This window comes from Ylistrum balloti, unplaced genomic scaffold (genome assembly GCF_031769215.1).
Source record: "Ylistrum balloti isolate Yb309-2 unplaced genomic scaffold, AGI_CSIRO_Ybal_v1 Utg370312, whole genome shotgun sequence".
In the NCBI taxonomy this organism is placed as follows: domain Eukaryota; kingdom Metazoa; phylum Mollusca; class Bivalvia; order Pectinida; family Pectinidae; genus Ylistrum; species Ylistrum balloti.
In genome coordinates this window covers 1,108,585-1,130,836 of record NW_026782231.1, presented here as the reverse complement: position 1 = coordinate 1,130,836, position 22,252 = coordinate 1,108,585, and the positions used below count along the sequence as shown (strand labels likewise).

The following is a 22,252-nucleotide window of genomic DNA, read 5'->3' as shown; positions in this document are numbered from 1 at the left end:
TTAAAAAAAACTCTGTAATGGTAATTATTTAAAAAACCCATTTGTGTGATGGTGATTATTTGATAACGTGTGATGGTGATTATTTTACAAAGTTGACACGTTTACATTTTCTGGGTGTAAAACATTTTATAGGCGACAAAGAGTCGTATTTTTAAATGACAAAGTTGATATACATCAGAAACTTTCGTGGAAGTAACTGGAATTTATGTCTTAAATTACATTTTTATGTATAAAAGTTATTTGTTTGGTGTGAAAACCATATTTTTTAAAACTTGTGTATTCAAAAGCAGCAACACGATGCACAGTTTGTTTGGACAAAGAACAGATGTTCTCAGTTTGAAGAAGATATATTTAAAAATTTCAAAATGAGATGTTCTCTCTGTGTTTGAGGGCGACAAGCGACGTCTGGACAATCGCCTGTACAGGTTTTCTTTGAATGAGTCACTCTACTTCCTCACAAGAAGGACATTTCCATAAAGGGCTAGAAACAGGTGGACTTATTGCAGCTTGTTTTCGAGTCGGACATTGTGACACATGTTGAATTCTGTGAAGAAAAAAAAGTCAAGCCGTGAATGTATTCAACGGACTGCTGGTAACGTTGTTTATGTGGTTTTTATAGTGGACTTTGTGAACTGTAGATACCATTGATTTCTTTGGTTTTAAATGGACGCATTGAATTGCGAATAGTTTTCGGGTTTAAAATGGTTATCACGTGAATTTAGTAACTGTGATTAACCGAGGGAAATATATATTTTTCTGAACTGTCATCTATTCCCAATTTCAACAAGAATAATGTCGGGGAAAACTTAGTTTAACCAAGTTGTGCCTACACAGATTGTTGTGATATTGTTGCGGTAGAATGCAAGGACCACAGTTTATCATAACAACCGCCGAGGTTCACACATCAGGGGACGACAAACCAGGTCAAGATTATCAATCTGGAAATGAAAAAATAGGTCAGGGTCGTTTATCTGTGCAAGCTCAAAGCCATAAGTCACCTCGACAAGGTCAAATAAGGCGCCAGAGGTCAGTTCAAGGTTGTACAGAGGAGGACATGGACAGGTTCAGTAAAAGTAAGTAAAACAGCAGTTGTCTTTTGAAAAATGTCATTAAGCAATGATTGTGGATGTTTGTGTTTTCTGGTTATCTGTGTGTGAGGCCATGGTTGTGGATGTGATTAAATTTTCAAGGTACCAGTGAGCGTGAGTTGTATAATTGTGAGTTTAAGTATACGATGTATTTATATAAACATATGTATCAGGACACGGATTTTTTACAGGGTATGTGTATTTCAGTTTTACTCTCAGATGATCCCAAAATTACGGACAGTAACCATATTAAAAAGTTCTCTTTTGATATCATATTAATTTACCGTATACTGTCCATTGTTACCTAAAGTATACATGGATTGTTTACGGCCTTTTTGTTTATCTCCATTGTTTCCCTGAGTCGATGATAAAGCCAATGATATTACAGATGTTCTGGAATATTTCTCTAGGTATGGAACGATGTCCGAGGCTCCTTTATTGTGTCCTCCGTACATTCTGTTCCATTCGTTCTACGACAGTAGAAGGATCGACTTCTATCTGATGACATCACTCAGACTGCCGGGGGCCAAGATAACATTATACTTCATTTCATAACTCCCAACGGAACATGTGAAAAAATCTCAGATTTTAGATGACATTTGTTTCTCACAAACGAATGATTTGATTGGCTGCTACGGGCGTGAATATGCAAGGATTGTTCTGATTGGCTTTTTTACACTTACATTTCGTACGTAGTACGTGTTACTGACCTCATATATCATCATGCCACGATGTATACTATTGGTATAGCGTAACCAATATAGTTGATAACGTTGGATTTGATTGGTGGTTGGATATGCGTGTATTGCTCCCCCTGGAGACGAGTAAGTGACCCAGTTAACATCTGTTTTGTTTTAAGCGCCCTCTTGTGGTGATCGTTGTAACATCAAGCGGTGAATAATCGTACTAATTGTAGAAGTTTATATTTTATTCATGCCCTGTGTATTTTATATTATTAACATAGGAGATCATTTTATTTGTAGTAAATACGCTCTATTTTCTTTGGTCATAAAAAAGATATCCAGTGTTACGGCCTATATATTATGTACTACAGCCCGTATAGAACTCATGTCATTGTGATTTGTCATGAAATAGAGATGTTCGAGATCGAGAATGTCATTTTGTAGGGTTTAATTCTGGTACATGGGTATCTAGAGAGTTTTTATAAAAAAATATCGTTCTGAAAATATTCATGATATTATTTTGTAGTGCATCTCCCTATCTGGTTTTTGTGCCCCTACATTATTGATTAGTAATATAGGTTAAAGAATTTTTGAGGCCAATAGTTAATTAGAATTAAAAAATTATCAATTAGAAAATTAGTTCCATAATGCTTATTTCTAGCATTCATGTCATTTCGCAGTTTCAGATATTGAAAGGAACTCAATTTGGAACTTAGATATACCTTAAACATGTCTACCAAGCTTTTTGAAATCACTATGTTCCATTGCATACATTGTGACTGTTGCTTTCCGAGTCATTGAAGACTGTCATATACTTACTAAATATGTCGATACAGTTGTTGTGTGTAGTTTGAAGATTTCAAGCCACTGGAGTGGTCTATATAACACACCTATAGAGATCATGTTTGATTCGGGGTTTTTTTTATCAACGATGGATGTTAACCTTAATTGATGTTAATGGTGGAGTGTGAACTTAGATGTAATATGCCAAGGATAGGTGTTAAAATTGACTTGTTAGATGTCGGCATAAACCATAACTTAATATATAAATGTAATATATATGGAAGGTAATATGCTAGGTGTGTTACTGTAATAAATCTGTATATCAGTGAAATCTGTCACACATATTGCTGAAATACCATCTCTCCCTGCTTTATATTTACTGGAGTTATTAACATTGTGGTCAATCATAAATTTTCACCCAAGTTTTTGTTTTCATTTCATACAGATCACGTGATATCCTCATCGTGCAAGGTATATTTCATGTCCTTGTTAAACATTTACAAGTACGATTTTGTGTTATACTCTCCAGGTAACATTACATTGTCATGTTTTGTGTGATTATTGTTAAAATGTCATTTCGCGTTAGGAAATATTAGATTCAATATGGGTTTGAGCCTGGAACACATGTTGGATTCCTGGCATTAAGTAGGCGTGGGTTTGAGCCTGGAACACATGTTGGATTCCTGGGATTAAGTAGGCGTGGGTTTGAGCCTGGAACACATGTCGGATTTCTGGGATTAAGTAGGCGTGGGTTTGAGCCTGGAAGACATGTTGAATTCCTGGGATTAAGAAGGCGTGGGTTTGAGCCTGGAACACATGTTGGATTCCTGGGATAAAGTAGGCGTGGGTTTGAGCCTGGAACACATGTTGAATTCCTGGGATTAAGTAGGCGTGGGTTTGAGCCTGGAACACATGTCGGATTCCTGGGATTAAGTAGGCGTGGGTTTGAGCCTGGAACACATGTTGGATTCCTGGGATAAAGTAGGCGTGGGTTTGAGCCTGGAACACATGTCGGATTTCTGGGATTAAGTAGGCATGGGTTTGAGCCTGGAAGACATGTTGAATTTCTGGGATTAAGTTGGCGTGGGTTTGAGCCTGGAACACATGTCGGACTTCTGGGATTAAGTAGGCGTGGGTTTGAGCCTGGAACACATGTTGGATTCCTGGGATTAAGTAGGCGTGGGTTTGAGCCTGGAACACATGTTGAATTCCTGGGATTAAGTAGGCGTGGGTTTGAGCCTGGAACAAATGCTGGATCCCTCGGTTTGTCTTGGGCCCAGATATGAATTTAAAGGAAATTTTGATTTGCTTACCTGTTTTTGGAGCATGTGTTTTAGGAAGCTGTGACATGTTCACGAAAGCTGTGTTGTGATAGTGCGGCTATAATTAAATATTGAAGTATACTGCCGAAAACAACCATATTCGCGATATTCCCCTGGTAGTTATAAACTGGCAATGGTTTACTATGCAGAGTGTCTAACAGGGAGAATTAACTGTCAGTTTTAAAAAAAAACTTTGGTATAACTTTGCCAGGGACCAGAAGCCTACCTCACAGGTGTGAACGTTCAACTTTAGGCCAAAAATGAGGCAGTGTCAAGGGAGATATAAGAAAGAAAAAATATCTACAGAAAATAGAACCCAAAGTTCACGATCATGAAATAGGAGTAGCAGGTTCATTTCTTCAGTCCTACCTCCAGGTCTGGATGTATATATGTGAGTATGGAGGAAGTGTTCAAATTTGTTGCAAATAACACATTTGATCTACGATGCGAACTCTGCAGTACACATTTTTACGTTTGTGTTTCATAAGATACTTCTGAATCCAAACTTCGTTACCACTGACTCTCAGTAGGTACCCTCAAAAGACTTATGCATAAATTTTAGGATTTTTTTGATGAGAGGCAATAATGAAATTGCTGTTAAAAGGCAAAAAGAATATGTATATACTTCCTCTAAACTCCATTGTCTTTGGACAGCTTTCGTTTCAGTTGTTCAATTATGGTATACCAAAAGACACGGTTGTTACGGTAACGTTACACCGGTTTTTGTAGTTTCTGGGAAATGAAGCTACTAAACCGGATATTGGTCAAGACATCTAATCCAGAAAACATAAGCGGTCACTAGTGTCCGGAACGCTAGTAGGGCGAGCGTTGATTGTCGTGCGAACGTCACCAAGGGAGTATTGCGTATCGTTATGATGCATGGTTAATAATACAAAGTGGGAGTTTTAAGTGGAATCAACACGCTCGTTATCGATCGTACACTCACGGCTTGATACACGCGTGTGATAAGAGAGAGAGATTAAACAACTGGAAAGTGACGTTTTAACCATATCAAAGTATCAAGAGGAACCATTCAATGCAGAAAAAGCACTAAACATTAGTACCAAGTCTTCCTGTTACTCTTCTAGTTACTTCAGTGGTAGTTCTGCTGCCCATGCCTTTGACGGTGTGTCACGTGAGATGGGAGGGTCGGGGCGGGTGTACAGCCTTATAAAATTTGACAGTGTGTATAAGAGGTTAGACACATGATACTGACATTTTATCGATGCTGCTGGACTAGGACAGAAGGATAGAGCCATATTTAGCTGAGTTAGACAGGTCGTGCATAGGATAAATATGAAGGAATACTTTAGGGAATTTGTTTACAGAACTCATACAGTGCCAATGCTAACGTATTAGTGTTTGTCAGACCAAGGTGTACATACAATGGAAATGAAGAACTCCGACGCCGTCCGTTATCACACGCATTTATGGCTTAAATTCAGCTTGGATCCAACGTTAGTTACCGAACGTCATCCCACATAAGGTGCTGAACTTGAGTCATCGTCATGGACGAAGGCCTCCGATACTGTGACGTCACAAATATATGACATTTTGTTGGTGTTAAGTAACATTGGTACCATGTTAATGGAAAGTTTAATTTGTGTCCGTCAGCAGGAAGTTGGTGTACTGTGTTATTATTTTGAAGCTTTAGAATGTACAAACATTCATGGTATTCACAAATGGGAATAATTTTGCGTGCACATTTAAAATGATGTTGGGGGGCAAACGTTTTATTTGGTGGTTTTACCTTCTGGAGGACACATTAGTGTGAATATATATTGTGTATAGATATATTGGTCTTATCCTGTCAGTTTGCCTAACACAGGAACAGCTAGAAATGAAGAGAGATTATAATTGGCACAAGGAAAGTTAACTGCTCGATAAATATTCGATAGTCAGGTGCGTTCATCATAGAAAACAACAAGTGTTTATCGTGAATATCCAATGTAACACGTGTTTTCTAGTGTAACACGTGCACCTTTACATCCAGTGAGATATGTGCATCCCATTGTGACATGGAGAGTCGTACACGTGTAACAAGAGTTCCTGTGATTGAACTCTATCGCACCACACGTTATATGAAGTTAATTCCAAGTCCAAAGATTGTGTACGACGTTGAGTTATTACGGAGAAGGAGAAGTAACTCTGCTCAGAGACAGCTGATATATAGCTACCGTCAGAGAAGTTTCGCCGGCAGAGGGAGACACGGTAGCGGCGTCGTTATGACGACTGGTAGGTGTACGGTACATTAAAAGAAGTTATTGGTATACTATCAGTCCGTTTCTGTGACCCCCCCCCCCCCCCCCCCCGTGAGAATTGGACTGATTGTTTGTTCTGATAAGTCACCTATCTAGATACTGTCAGTGAGAGGGTTTTGCTGATTAGCCTTAAATAAATGGAATTAAAAAGAAATTTTGGGTATAGCGAATTATTCCATACCCGAACCAGTACCGCAGAAGTATCAGAACATCTCAATACATAGTGATAACAAGCTGTCGTGTATCAATGTCACAGATAGACGTCTCTGTAATTAGGGCACGCGTTACTGTATGTTTACTATCATCTTAGGTCACGTGCAAATATCTGTCTTGTAAAGATGTATCATACCCCTGGTTACCAAGACACTGCAGCATGACATGTCATCCTGTCACATTGTACTAACACTGGTCTTACCTGTCCTTACTGGTCTAACCTGTCCTTTTTTGGTCTGGTCTGTCCTTACTGGTATTACCTGTCCTTACTGGTATTACCTGTCCTTACTTGTCTGGTCTGTCCTTACTGGTATTACCTGTCCTTACTGGTATTACCTGTCCTTACTTGTCTGGTCTGTCCTTACTGGTATTACCTGTCCTTACTGGTCTGGTCTGTCCTTACTGGTATTACCTGTCCTTTCTGGTCTGGTCTGTCCTTACTGGTCTAACCTGTCCTTTCTGGTCTGGTCTGTCCTTACTGGTATTACCTGTCCTTACTGGTCTAACCTGTCCTTTCTGGTCTGATCTGTCCTTACTGGTATTACCTGTCCTTACTGGTCTGGTCTGTCCTTACTGGTATTACCTGTCCTTTCTGGTCTGGTCTGTCCTTACTGGTATTACCTGTCCTTTCTGGTCTGGTCTGTCCTTACTGGTATTACCTGTCCTTACTGGTCTGGTCTGTCCTTACTGGTATTACCTGTCCTTACTGGTCCGGTCTGTCCTTACTGGTATTACCTGTCCTTACTGGTATTACCTGTCCTTACTGGTATTACCTGTCCTTACTGGTCTGGTCTGTCCTTACTGGTCTAACCTGTGCTTTCTGGTCTGGTCTGTCCTTACTGGTCTTACCTGTCCTTACTTTTCTTACCTTTACTCTGATTCTAGGTCTAATGGACATTTTTATTTTAATTCGCAGGAATTTTGGAACAGACTACAGTTATCTTATTTTCGCTTTTTTTAAATTCCATTTCAAAAAAAGAAAACTATATAATCATCACTTTTCTTGAGATTTTATTTTCTTTAATTTCTTTAGCACTCTTGATTCACGAATGTAGATGTCCACAAACTCTTACAATTAGTACGAGGAGACTAAACTGAACTATAAAATTAATAAAATCTTACGTATTTTATGAAATATGGATTTTTCAAAAATTACAGAAACTGAACCCCGCGTGATTTGACAGTAGTTATGATGTGGTGCCCCGCTAACTTTTTGCCGGGGCGAAGCCAAGGGAAATGAATATCAAGGGGAACAATAATAAGGCTCTTTACCTCTACAGCTTCGTTTTACCCACTACAAATATATTCCATTTGTTTCGTAAGATATAGATAGGCTTGTTATAAAGCAAAGTCTATCGTAATGAACATAGTATGATGCAATCAATAAATTACAAGTGTTTAAAGTGCTGTCATCGACAGTTTAAAGATGGATTCCGTCAACTATTAATGTTGGTGTAAACAGAAGAGTTAATAGACTGAATGCTTGTACTGCCACTACTGTTATCCATCACATATGATGAATTACCACAAACATTGTTGACAGAATGTTTTGTCATCGATATCTCTGGTCTTTGACAGATGTTCGGATTTTCTGGTTGTGGTTTCAAATATAGATACTGAATATCTGGGAATTCTAAGAAAGCTTCCGAAATTAGGGGAAATTTAAACGATGTGTGTATTTTGGAGAGAAATGACGATTTTTTAAATTTTTATTTATTTTATAGGTCTACCGTTTTGTGATGGATTTTTATTGCTTCAAACAAATAAGCTGTAGCTTTGAGAGTGATGGATATTTACGATTAGTGCAGATCGTTTTCATTAAATGTCTTTTAGAATTATATAACATGACTATATAAATTATTGTCTTCGTGATAGAACATAATTCTTACCTCGTCGTGATAGAACATAATTCTTCCCTCGTCGTGATAGAACATAATTCTTCCCTCGTTGTGATAGAACATAATTCTTCCCTCGTCGTGATAGAACATAATTCTTCCCTCGTCGTGATAGACCAGTCTTCCCTCGTCGTGATAGAACATAATTCTTCCCTCGTCGTGATAGATCAGTCTTCCCTCGTCGTGATAGATCGTAATTCTTCCCTCGTCGTGATAGATAATTCTTCCCTCGTCGTGATAGAACATAATTCTTCCCTCGTCGTGATAGATCAGTCTTCCCTCGTCGTGATAGATCGTAATTCTTCCCTCGTCGTGATAGATCATAATTCTTCCCTCGTCGTGATAAACATACATTCTTCCCTCGTCGTGATAGATCATAATTCTTCCCTCGTCGTGATAAACATACATTCTTCCCTCGTCGTTTTCCTCTCTTCGTTCATCACTTCGATTATGTTTGACGCTTACTCATATTTTTCTAGTATTTTTTTCTGGCGTCTCCGTGTAAATCTCTCATTTGTTCACAATTTGCCATAGGTTTATGGAATTTGAGTTTGGATTATGATTATGTCGACAATTTGAATGTAGGACAAATAGATTTTTCCGAATAAATAAATAGCTTATTCCGAGTAAACAAATATCTTATTCCGAGTAAACAAATATATATTATTCCGACTAAAGAAATATCTTATTCCGAGTAAACTAATAACTTATTCCGAGTAAACTAATATCTTATTCCGAGTAAACAAATATATATTATTCCGACTAAAGAAATATCTTATTCCGAGTAAACTAATAACTTATTCCGAGTAAACTAATATCTTATTCCGAGTAAACAAATATATATTATTCCGACTAAAGAAATATCTTATTCCGAGTAAACTAATAACTTATTCCGAGTAAACTAATATCTTATTCCGAGTAAACAAATATATATTATTCCGACTAAAGAAATATCTTATTCCGAGTAAACATATAACTCATTCCGAGTAAACTAATATCTTATTCCGAGTAAACTAATATCTTATTCCGAGTAAACAAATATATATTATTCCGACTAAAGAAATATCTTATTCCGAGTAAACATATAACTCATTCCGAGTAAACTAATATCTTATTCCGAGTAAACTAATATCTTATTCCGAGTAAACTAATATCTTATTCCGAGTAAACTAATATCTTATTCCGAGTAAACTAATATCTTATTCCGAGTAAACTAATAACTTATTCCGAGTAAACTAATATCTTATTCCGAGTAAACATATAACTCATTCCGAGTAAACTAATATCTTATTCCGAGTAAACATATAACTTATTCCGAGTAAAGAAACATCTTATTCCGAGTAAATAGCTATTGAAATTATTAATATTTTAGATAGTGTTTCAGAAATATGTGATTTTGAGTAGCATTTATACTTTCTACTTTTATGTAGGTGTAATTATAAAAATAAAACCTTTCTAACCAATCTTTATAGCATTGCTTGTCTGACAATGATTTTTCACAATTTTCAACGCTTTCCTACATTTTCCTTAAGCACGCTATTGCTTTGTTTCGTTTTATGTTGATCAAAGTACTTCATCATCTTTGTTTATTCAAGGACGGCCTCCACTGTATACGAAGTGACAATGAGCAAACAAGTCGTTACATTACCCTATTACTGAGATATAACCAGGAACAAGACATTACCCTATTACTGAGATATAACCAGGAACAAGACATTACCCTATTACTGAGATATAACCAGGAACAAGACATTACCCTATTACTGAGATATAACCAGGAACAAGACATTACCCTATTACTGAGATATAACCAGTAACAAGACATTACCCTATTACTGAGATATAACCAGGAACAAGACATTACCCTATTACTGAGATATAACCAGGAACGACATTACCCTATTACTGAGATATATATTACTGAGATATAACAGGAACGACATTACCCTATTACTGGGATATAACCAGGAACGACATTACCCTATTACTGAGATATAACCAGGAACGACATTACCCTATTACTGGGATATAACCAGGAACGACATTACCCTATTACTGAGATATAACCAGGAAAAGACATTTCCCTATTACTGAGATATAACCAGGAACGACACATTACCCTATTAATGAGATATAACCAGGAACAAGACATTACCCTATTACTGAGATATAACCAGGAACGACATTACCCTATTACTGAGATATAACCAGGAACGACATTACCCTATTACTGGGATATAACCAGGAACGACATTACCCTATTACTGAGATATAACCAGGAACGACATTACCCTATTACTGGGATATAACCAGGAACGACATTACCCTATTACTGAGATATAACCAGGAACGACATTACCCTATTACTGGGATATAACCAGGAACGACATTACCCTATTACTGAGATATAACCAGTAACGACATTACCCTATTACTGGGATATAACCAGGAACGACACATTACCAGGAAAAGACATTTCCCTATTACTGAGATATAACCAGGAACGACACATTACCCTATTAATGAGATATAACCAGGAACAAGACATTACCCTATTACTGAGATATAACCAGGAACGACATTACCCTATTACTGAGATATAACCAGGAACGACACATTACCCTATTACTGGGATATAACCAGGAACAAGACATTACCCTATTACTGGGAAGTAATCAGGAAAAATAACTTCCGTTTAGGCCCTCGTATCATCTGATGGTGGGCAATTCAAATCGTCCTACATTCGTGGTCCGTACGTTCGATCGTTCGTAAACAATTCTTGTTATCATTATTTCTGGATTGATTTTTCACATAAAGATAATGGCTGACAAGCGGCCATCTTGGATTTTGACCAATGAATTTATTTCGTTTTTTTTCAAATTCCGTAGATAGGCCGACACCCGACTATCTTGGATTTAGCAGAGAAAATTTCAAATTTCATACGAGTAAGAGTATATACAGAAGAAGAAAGAGAAAAGGACCAAATTTATAAGAACAAATAAAGATCAAACGATGGTGGGTGGTAAGATGTCGCTCCGGGAGCTCGTGTATAAAGCTTCAATTCAATATTTAATAGTGAAAGTTTTCAGTTAAATGTATTAAGTAAATGTCTGAAAATCCTTTGTTCTGGATCATTGCTTTTTTCTGCATGTGCGATTGTCCAGTGTTGTTTACACTAAAATTTACCAGGAACAAAGGCCTGTTATGAACGTGGCGCATGATCGATTGCTCAATGTGTAGAAAATCGGCGGGAGAGAAGAAGGGAGAGTCCATGCATATATGTTTTGCCAACTCATCCATCTAATGCTTAAGGTCAAGACCTTTTCCTGGCCCGTGCGATGGGAATAGTAGAAAATTTCCCTTGTTTTATTAATAAGATATATTGATACTGAAAGGCGGTGTGGTTGGACGAGGTTACACAACATTTAGGGTTGTACATTTAATGCTCTATAGATGGAAGGCTTCAGAACCATGTCTCCATTCCTGACTTCAGAAAATGTTTTACTCAATTGAGTACGTGTTAGTTTGGAACGTTGTATGTTTTCTACCGAAATGTAGAGGATTGTTAAACGTATTGAGCATCTATCGATATGTCTCCATGAATATTTATATAAAGATCATTAGGAAGTGGTCACGTGGTTCAGCTTGGGAAGATGATTCGAGCTACAAGGCTTACAGCATTGAAATGCTATATATTTTAGTGAGAAGAGTACAAACATGTTTTAAGGCAGGAAGTGTTGCAACCATCAACTCAACAGAAGGATGGTTCCCGTGACCAATGGATTCACGGATGTTTCAGGGTAGGAAGTCTCGGACAATTGATCTGGACTCAAACAAGTGACACTTGAAGAGTATACCAGATAGACGTTTATAGAAAGAAAGACTTTAGAGAGGTGACCTAGCCTGAACTTGTTTCACATATTTATATTGATCGTAATTCTTGTCAGGAAATCTTTGTGTGATGACCTCGGCTAGAATAGATATTCTTATGATCACTGAATTTTAAACTCATTTGTGGAAATTCAGTTTTCGTGAACTCCGTTGAATTAGTGTGAACTTGATTGGTGCAACTTTAAACACTAAATTACATGTAGAAAATAAAAATCATGAAACGGAGACTTCAAATTGTCTATTACACATGTAAAACCTGGAACGTCTTCAGATAATCGTGGTTTTTGCGAGGATGCAAACCTAAACATCATTAAAGCTAGATCGTTAAATTTGCAGCCAAAATGTGTGAAGTCATTGAAATATCGGCAAGAAATGGGCAAATGTCCTAGAATTAATTGATTCGTTAATGGAAAATAGACAATGGAATCATAACATATGTATCTGGAGATATATTTCATATACTGAGCGTTGGCGGTCTCTAACCTTGTCTGCTGATGATTAATGAGAAAGCGACACCCACACTAGCAGTTTATATGGCACCACTTTTCCATTAATTCGGGTATAACATTCGTCCTTCTGGTCTTCAATTGGATTTACGTAAAAACATCCCTTGAGAGATTCAAATAAATTTGACGGGAAATTCATGAACGAATTCTGTTGACAAGGTCGAACAAATGTTGACAATGCTGCTATAAGCCTGCTATGTAATGACAATTTGTGGTTTGGCGTGGGTCGCCATTAGGAAATACGATGTGTCATACTGCTCTCTGTATTGTAAGCCTAATTAAGTTTTGAGATCAAAACCCTGGAATTGTTGTGTGTACATATGTATTAATGTATGAAGTGCTGGCACGCCGTGTTTGACACTTACTAATACTATAGCAACACAAATTGTAAATGTTATACAGCTCTCACGAGACTGACAAACACCACGAACAACCATGAACCTTCCCGTGAGGCAAAGCGGCGTGTCAAAGTCCAGCAAACGCTTGTGGTATAACAGAAATTAGAATTTTCACTACTATAAGTGAGGAGCGTCTATTTGACGCTTGTTGCCCATCTATAAGAAACTAAAGTATCTACATTTGGGCCAGTCCATCTACAGTGACGAAGGACATTGGGATAGAAAGGAAAGGACAATCGTTTCCTGGTTACAGTACATTTAATTGAATTTGAATTCTAACGTGACCATAGTGAGCAATCAATTACATTTATTTATTACGTGGAAAATAACATGCAGTATCAAGCGTTTCTTGGAACGCGAATGCGGCTTAAATTTTATTCTGGTGTGATCTCCATAATTGACCAGACAGAAATCAATTAGATGGAAAACATTTTGTGATAACACTTGGTTCTTTAAACTTGTTTCGATACAGAAGGGAAAATTCCATCGATAGAATTGTACAAGTGCGGAAATTAAGTGGATATAAGTGATTCTGATTGCTGTTATCTGATGGTGTTGGCCTCATCACCAAGGGATTCCACCTGCAATGGTAGATACGGACTTCTGTTGCTATGAGGACATTAGGTATTTGGTCTGGCCGTTTGTTAGTGATGACTTAGTGTTCTAATGTCAGAATTTATACATAGAAGACACATCAGAATTTCTTTATAGAACAACATTGATTGGGTATATTGATTGCCGAAAGACATTTTTCGTTTAAAGAACTGGTGAGAACAATAAGATATTTGTATATTGATACCTCTTCATACTGGCCAGTCGTCGATCTTTGGTAAGTTTGAATGTCTTACTGCTGGAGAAAACAGAGGAGTGAAGGGATTACGTGGGATATTGTACAGCAACACTCGGGAGGAAATGGCGACTACTGACGTCATCAATTATTTAGTGTGCATCATATTCACAGGATGGATGGGTTCTGTCGTTGGTGTTACTTACGGTAATGATGATATTTGAGAAGTTATCTGTACACGGTGATAGACACATGCATCCGTTAACCAAACATTACTTCATTAATGCATAGTATACACCCCGCTGCGAATAATTTAGAAATCAAAACCTGCAGCACGTCTCCGGAGTTCCTGAATTGTCAATTGTGAATCAATCTAAAATGTTTTTTGAAATTCCTGTTTAAAATGACAACATTCTGTTAGAAACGGAATGAGATATTTTCGTGCTACACTGCCACTTTCGTTCATACTTGGTGATAAAACTGTTTACGGAAAGCTGTTTGAACGTTGTAGAGGGCATACCGATATGTCAGGATGGCTTCACAGATGTAATTATATGACGTGTGTACATAATACATCATATCGTTTCCAGAGCGCTTTACAAACGTAACTGTGAACAAACTGAAGAGAATTTCGTGGGTCAAAATTGCAATGTTTATTGCATCACTGCAGCATTTCATGTTAATCACAACTTAATAGAATACCGGTATTTGATTTGTAAAATGTGTAGTATCACGCTTTGAGATCAATGGAGTTGAAAATCGGTATGATATTGTGATCAATTCTTTAAATTGGAGGAAAAAAGCAGTGAAATATTCTTGACGTAGAAACAAGACTTTGTCGGCTGTATGTATGATTTCCTACCAAGTTATTAGTTAAGTAGTTTACACGATATTGTCCGATCAGTCAACAGAAGGGACCCACATAACTACCTACTGTCAGACTCCATGAGTTTGACAGATAATTAAAAAAATATATAGATAGTTTCCATGATGTTATCGAGGAGTCAACTGAAAGATATTAAGCACAAGGCTTTGGAGGTGGAGAAAGAGATTCTGGATGACGAAGTGAGTAAGTTTCTGTCAGACCGACATCCCGTGAAGGAGAAACCACGGAGAATCCCGTTACTTCTGTCACACTGGGACTCAATCGACATGACATGTAAACTGGGTAAGTCTTACAAGTGATGAGGGTTTCGGCAGTTCGCTGTGCAATAATTCTACGTTGATAATGGTCATTTCTCTGGACGTTTGTAACCTACGTTGTATGTCCGTTCATGTTTTAATTCATTCGAATAGTGGCGCGTTCAGAATATACACATGTACTGAACATTATTCTAAAAATTATCAGATATATTGCAACAGCATTAAGAAAAATTATGGCGCTACTACACCTTCCCATCTGAAATTTGTCATTTTTTTCGGTCACTCGGGATTTTTCTTAGTCGCCCCCGGATTCAAAGTTTAGGCCCTTTGCATCACTGATGAGTCCTGGAAGGACAAAACAGCTGTATGGTGCCGTTTAATTCATTGTTTGGTTCTACTGTATGCAAATTTAAACTTGAAAGGTGTTCTTTTGTACATTTTGGTCACTTCATGATGTTTCAAATGAAGATGCTACGCACATCTTCCTAAAATGGCATCACAACAACAATGGTTCACCTGTAACGTTCAATGTCGGACGTTTTGGTAGCAGAATTGATAACGTTGATTCCGATTCCGGACGCTTTATTCTGTACCATTTTCAAATGAGGTTTTGTTGAATCAAACATTGATTTGTGTGAGTAAATGTAAAATGTGTGTTATATGTGTACTCCTTTGGTGGTTTTCATCAGGCAAGACATACACCAATATATAATGAATGCCAACATTATATCTTGGATATTTGTGTTTTACATACTTATTTGCAGTTGTGTCCTTTTAAGCTCAAAAAGAACGCATACCTGGACGTTTTAAAGACGTTTGATAGCGTCAACAATTTTCAACGTTTTCTAGTGGCTAACATTCATTTGAGTATAACTTTGGAAGTCTTGAGGAGATTACAACAAAAATATTTTTCAAATGCGTGAAATCCGACATGATGGACCTTTTTCCTGGTATAAGGGATCCGAAAACAAATATTTCAGCTTGATCCTATTTGGACGAATTTTGTGAAATATGCAGTGATCCTGTCTTTTAAAATTTCATAAAGTGTAAACAATTCTATTCTAGAAGATCGTCAAATAAAGGATGGATTTTTTTTCTGCAAAATTTTCATTATCTGTTCGCAAGGCAGTTATAAGCTCGTTAAATCATATGAAAAGTTAGTACTTCCGTAAGTTTTTTTATCCTAGTAATATTCCTTTACCTTTTAAAGAAAAAGATCTATTTTAAAAAGGTTGCTGCGAAAATAACAGACTGCTTGTTATTCAGGAAAAATAAAGTGTAACGTGAAAATGAATGTTCTTATACATATTCCGAGACCTGTATCGGAAAAAGAAGTGCAGCAACATATTGATTTTTCTCTAAAATTACTTTCTGAAATCTGATTTTTTTTCCGAAAAATCATCAGAGCAAAAGTTTAATTCTGGATTTTGTTTACCTCTCAGAGGTGTACATCCTGATTTAACTAATATATTTCATTATCCTAATTTTGTTTTGTATTTTTGTATTGAGGATGGTTTATCGTCATAGAGCCTATGCGCATGTGTATTAAAACTATTTTCCTCTCGGCTCGTCGTAACGTAACACGATCATTGTAAAGGGAAGTTATCCAGAGTGATGTATCAACATATATGATTTCTAAATGGTATGTCATGTTGCCCTTTATGTGTAGGCAGTTGTCTTATAAGCTTAAAGGTATAAACTCCAAGAATAATATCTATAAAAGAAAGGTTAGTTTTTATCGAGTAGGAGCCAATGGCATTTCGGTGTACTTGGAGACATAAACAGATGAAATTTCAATCTGTCACAAAACGTAAGACAAGTAAGGATTTATCAGAAATGTCAGCTTGTTCTGAGTGTGTCTGAATATCTTAAAACGTTTGAAAATCATCATTGGATCTGAAAAAATAATTTTATGTTCTTTGGTAGATAACTGATGGTTTGTTGAATCGGAAAATCTGTTAGTGCTGGCTAGAATGTTTCAGTCAGTAGTATTTTTTTGAGCGATGGAGTCACTGAATATGTCGATCTTGTTTGAAATGTGTCATTAAAATGATTTTACGTCGTATATGATATTGTAAATACGAAAAACAAATATAATTTTTAACATTGCATTTTGACATTGTATACACACGATTTTTTCCTGACCAACAGAGATAGCTGTCCCCTAAGCTGTACAATGATTTCAATTTCCAGTTGTGAATATTCATTTTCTTGATAGCAGTAATCCAGCTCCCTGCTTCCCAACCTACAGTGTTTTTGTTTACATGTCACTGCTGATTCGATTTTTAAGGATGATATTTTGTTATAGTATGGTCTTATTTCCTAAGTCTACATTATATTGTTTCACGTGTTAGAAGGGTCTTTTTTACTCCATTGCTATCACGTAATGGAGAAACGCTGTCTAATCATTTACATACGTTACTATGCACAGTAGTGAACAGAAGGGCTAGATTGAAGTGTACATTTATAGAAAACCTCGTACGTTATAACCAAGTAAGACGAAAAGTCGCCATACAAGTGCCACATAGAATGTCCATGTTCTCTATACTCTTCAGATTTAAGGACACGTGCACTTAATTACATGGCATAGAGAAATTCTCAAAAGTAAATCGCCATTAGGATATACATATGAACACGTGTTTATGGCACATCTACCAAGGTCCTATCAACAGCTTTAGCAGGCGGTAAGACTGTGTAGCATGGGGTGGAGATGGCCGTATGACGGGGTCGTCACTCCAGAACAATACATTTTGTCACCTAACACACTGATAGCAAAGGATTTTACGAGATGCAGGTTGATGAAAATTATTGGGATGTTTTGTGGTCGTTATAATGATCTCAGTGGGAAGATTCTATTTCCTACTGAAATATGGAGATGGACGTATTTGCTGCTCGTTGGTTTGCCTGTTGGTTTCGTTATTATATACCTTGTTCTCATTTTGGGACGTGGCATTACATTCCTTTATCGACCAAGCTTTCTATGACGGGTGTCGTCTATGAAGCAAAATACGCTTACTTTTCCTCAACACCTGGTCATATTCTCCTTATACTTTTTTCAGTTATCTCCGTGTAAATCACTTTTTTACATTCTGCCCTATTTAAATTGATTTTTAAAGTTTGCAATATGATTTCATTGACATATTTATATTTCTTTGTTGTTTTTTGACATTACACAGTAGCATGCACTCAATATTTTATCCTCACAGCGGACATTCAACAAATACTTAAGAAGACGTCAATATATAAGACAGAAGATATATTGATGTGGTGTTAGTATTGAGTTGATTGGCTGTTTTAATTTCCTCCAAGGAGAGAAAAAAACGTTAGTGATTTGGAGTATATATATCACTGTCGGTACCTGTAAGTCTTTGTTTTCTGTGATTCGTCGATACAAGTTAGATAGTTATGATTCAGTGTGACATCCTACTGTACGGTAAGTTTGACACTTTAATGCAGTATTGTATCATATACTACTACTCATGTCGGTATCTGCCATTCAATCGCTGCGTTAAATCTGATAGTACCCGGCACCTGCTGTAGATAATGGACACTTTACGTAATGAAATTTCCCTTTGGTTTAATTTACATACAAATGTGTCATTTAGATACTCCAAGCAGATCGATAAGCTACTCAGTGATAGTAATAAACAAATTTCATTGATTAGTAAATTGTACACTGTAGTAACCGTTAACTCTCTCAACTTTCCCCCTGGGAACATATATCGTCCTCGTCTTGTCTCAACTTTCGAGGTTTTAGAGTTAAACAATTCCATGTGGTCTTCTCGATCAGATTTGAATCGTGCAGACCCTATAAAAATCGTGATTTTAGCAGAACCTAAAAGAATAACGTGATAAAATCATCCAAAAAACAACTACAACAAAAACAACATGTCAGCAGAATAGTAAAATCAAAATTAATAAATTTTGGGCAAAAGAACAAAGACAGATTTACACGTAGATACCTGAAAAAGTACAAGGAGAATAAGACCTGGTGTTCCAGAATAGTAAGCGTCTTTTGCTTCATCGACGATATTAGCCATGTAAACATTGGTCAATCCAAGTAAGTAATGTCACGTTCTCAAATGGGGAACAATTTAAACAACAACAGAACCAAACTAATAGAATATCTCTCATTTAGATAACCATTCACTGACATTCACTGAAAATGCTTTGGAATAATGATCAAACGTTTATTAAAGTTGTAAATTATTAAATTTGAATAATTAGTATAGATTCTATTGACATGTCTGTATTTCTTTGGTTTTGAATACTTCTTTACAGATGGTTGCTATTTACCCATTTTTTTTTATCCTTGTCAAAAGACAGAACAGTTGCGGGTTTGAAAAGCATAGCTGTGGTAGCAATAAATTTGGATTCTACCATGTTTTTCTGTTACTGTAAAGGAACATGTTTTAGTGGTAACCTTATTTTAGCACTTTTATTTCTAAAGACACAGAACTGAAATATGATGGAGCTAATAGCAGTTTCTGTATCCGAAGGTACGAATTTAGCATTACGCTTACGTGTTTAAAATAGATATTGCGCTTAAATGTTAGTGCGCAAAAATTAGTACGTTACAGTGTTGGAATTGGAGAAACAAATGATCTGCTTGATCATGCGCGTAGTTACTGCTGTGGCAGAATCAGGATCGCAGTCATATATAGTGTGGTTAAGAGCAGAGGAATATATAAATATATAGACGCAGTATATGAAATTTCGTGAACGGCAGGAGCGTGAACCATGTCCTGTCGTAGCAGCTCGGTAGTATAGGCTGGCAGTGCCGTGACGCAAGAGCGTGAACCATGTCCTGTCGTAGCAGCTCGGTAGTATAGGCTGGCAGTTAACCATGTCCTGTCGTAGCAGCTCGGTAGTATAGGCTGGCAGTACCGTGACGCAAGAGCGTGAACCATGTCCTGTTGTAGCAGCTCGGTAGCATAGGCTGGCAGTGCCGTGACGCAAGAGCGTGAACCATGTCCTGTCGTAGCAGCTCGGTAGTATAGGCTGGCAGTGCCGTGACGCATCCCTGTAAAACACCTTCGGGACGAACTGACATAAACCATTCAACTAGCGGACAGTATGAACCATTTAACTTCCGAATAGTCAACTCCTCATCTTATAACAAAATCAATAATTACGGTTATCCGTAACGGCCTGAACTGTGAAACAATGTATATACTGTGTAATGTATTTACAAAGGATTCCCTATACTGTACTAGATTATGTACAAAGTGTTCCGTATACAGGAAAACCTTTGATAAGAAAGGTTAATTTCTGCCTAGTGTAGATATTACCTTTAACATCTATTTTTCGTGAATTGTTTTCCCTTAGGTTTCTTTTTATTTGTTTCTTTTTGTTTTGTTTTGTAATGTTTTGTTAAGTTGTTTGGAGCAAGCTTACTTTAATTGTCAATGGATTGTAAAATAAACCACTTAGCTTTGATTTACACCACTATTACCTCGTCCCTCTCTGTCCCCACAAAAACAGTATCATTGATTTACAATTTCACTTTTTCTCGATCCCTATTCACATCTACACATTCTGTATCACATATCTTCAATTCCTCCCCTATGCCACCCCTCTTCACACCCTCACACACATACTTTATCTGTATCACATTTATCACATATCTTCACCCACCCCTCTTCACCCCCTCACACACATACTTTATCTGTATCATTTATAAATTATCTTTCATTTATCACATATCTTCAAGTCCTCCCCTATCCCACCCCTCTTCACCCCCTTACACACATACTTTATCTGTATCATTTATAAATTATCTTTCATTTATCATTCTTCACACCCTCACACACATACTTTATCTGTATCATTTATAAATTATCTTTCATTTATCATTTATCTTCACCCCCTTACACACATACTTTATCTGTCCTTTCCACATATCTATCCCACCCCTCTTCACCCTCACACACATCTTTAACATTTTTCAAATTGTATTATGACCCCTTTCCCACACATACTTTATCTGTCTCTTATAAATTATCTTTCATTTATCCCCCACCCCTCTCTAACATTTTACAAATTGTATTATGACCGTTTCCCACCCGTTTCCCAAGCCTCCGTGTAAATCTTTGTTCCCATTTTGTCCTAGTTTTCTTGAGTGTGAGTTTGGATTATGTTTATACTGATGTCGTTATTTTATTTTTGTTATTTTCTATACTTATGCGTCGCCTGTTTCTCCCCACCCCACGTGTGATTACAGGACACTGTATATCGTTTATTACAAGGCAACTGGATAAAGGTTCTTCATCAATTTTTGACCGAGATACTGTTCCATTTTGAACAAAATTTGATATTTATTAGAATATACACCCGTAAGTTGTTTTATTTTTGGATGAAGTTTATACAAGAGACATTTGTATTTGTTGTTTATAGTAAGATAACCAACTTTTCAGAAATTCCTATAGTTATGCTGCCAACAATTGGCTCTGATGCTGTCGGTTTATTGTTGACCGAACCGGACTATGTAAATACCCGAGGGGTTCCGAGGTAATCGATACTTTGTTGACGTAGGCGGGCATTGACCGTCCGTTCGTTTATCTTTATAACAGAAACCAAAATGTTCAGCCTCGCCAATCAATCAACGAGTCCATATAACGAATCCAATCAGAGACACTAGGTGGCGCTGCACTTTAATGTGTTTAGAAGCGCCATCTTTGGTTCATGTAATTGATGATGTAAGACCCTGGGCTTGTATGATGCTGCCCCGATATTGATTGATGGTGTAGTATCTTGTATGGTTATAACACGATAGCGATTTTATAAATAGGTTTACATGGCATTTACAAGAATTTTATACCCTAATAGAAGCGATATCCACGGGTTTTAACGGATTGGAGAGGCGTGAGATAGTAACATATTTATCACAAGTCTTTGTACAATATTATCAACAGGTTGTTGGTCCCGGTTTTGAAATGTTGTTAATAAGAAAATATTTCCGATTTCCTGGTTTGTGAAGAGGATTACTCCAGGGACATTGATGGAATAGAACGATTGTTGTGTTACACGTCAGAGTTCGTGGGAAGATTGACATTGTTGTCTGACCGACTGTACTTCACGACCCCGTTGTGGTACAGGACAGTTGTACTGTCGGACGTAGTGGGGAGATTTCTGTGGTTTACAGGACAATCCGGTGTAGACAGTGATGTTTGCCTTTGGTATGTATGAGATGTTTGTGTACCCAGTGGTATTTATGAAACACAGGACTATTCTACAAGTACTCACGTTCTGTACATATTTCTTTCATCATGTAATTAAACCG

At 37.0% G+C, this 22,252-nt stretch overlaps 1 protein-coding gene across 1 annotated transcript in view; it reads left to right on the top strand.

Moving 5' to 3' along the window:
• Nucleotides 1–14,817: 14,817 nt before the first annotated feature.
• Nucleotides 14,818–22,252, top strand: part of LOC132553238 (uncharacterized) — a 33,384-nt gene continuing 25,949 nt past the window's right edge. Inside the window, exon 1 of the mRNA XM_060217466.1 lies at nt 14,818–14,995. Within this exon, the coding sequence (XP_060073449.1) occupies nt 14,818–14,995 (178 nt within the window). The remainder of the gene's footprint in view (nt 14,996–22,252) is intronic.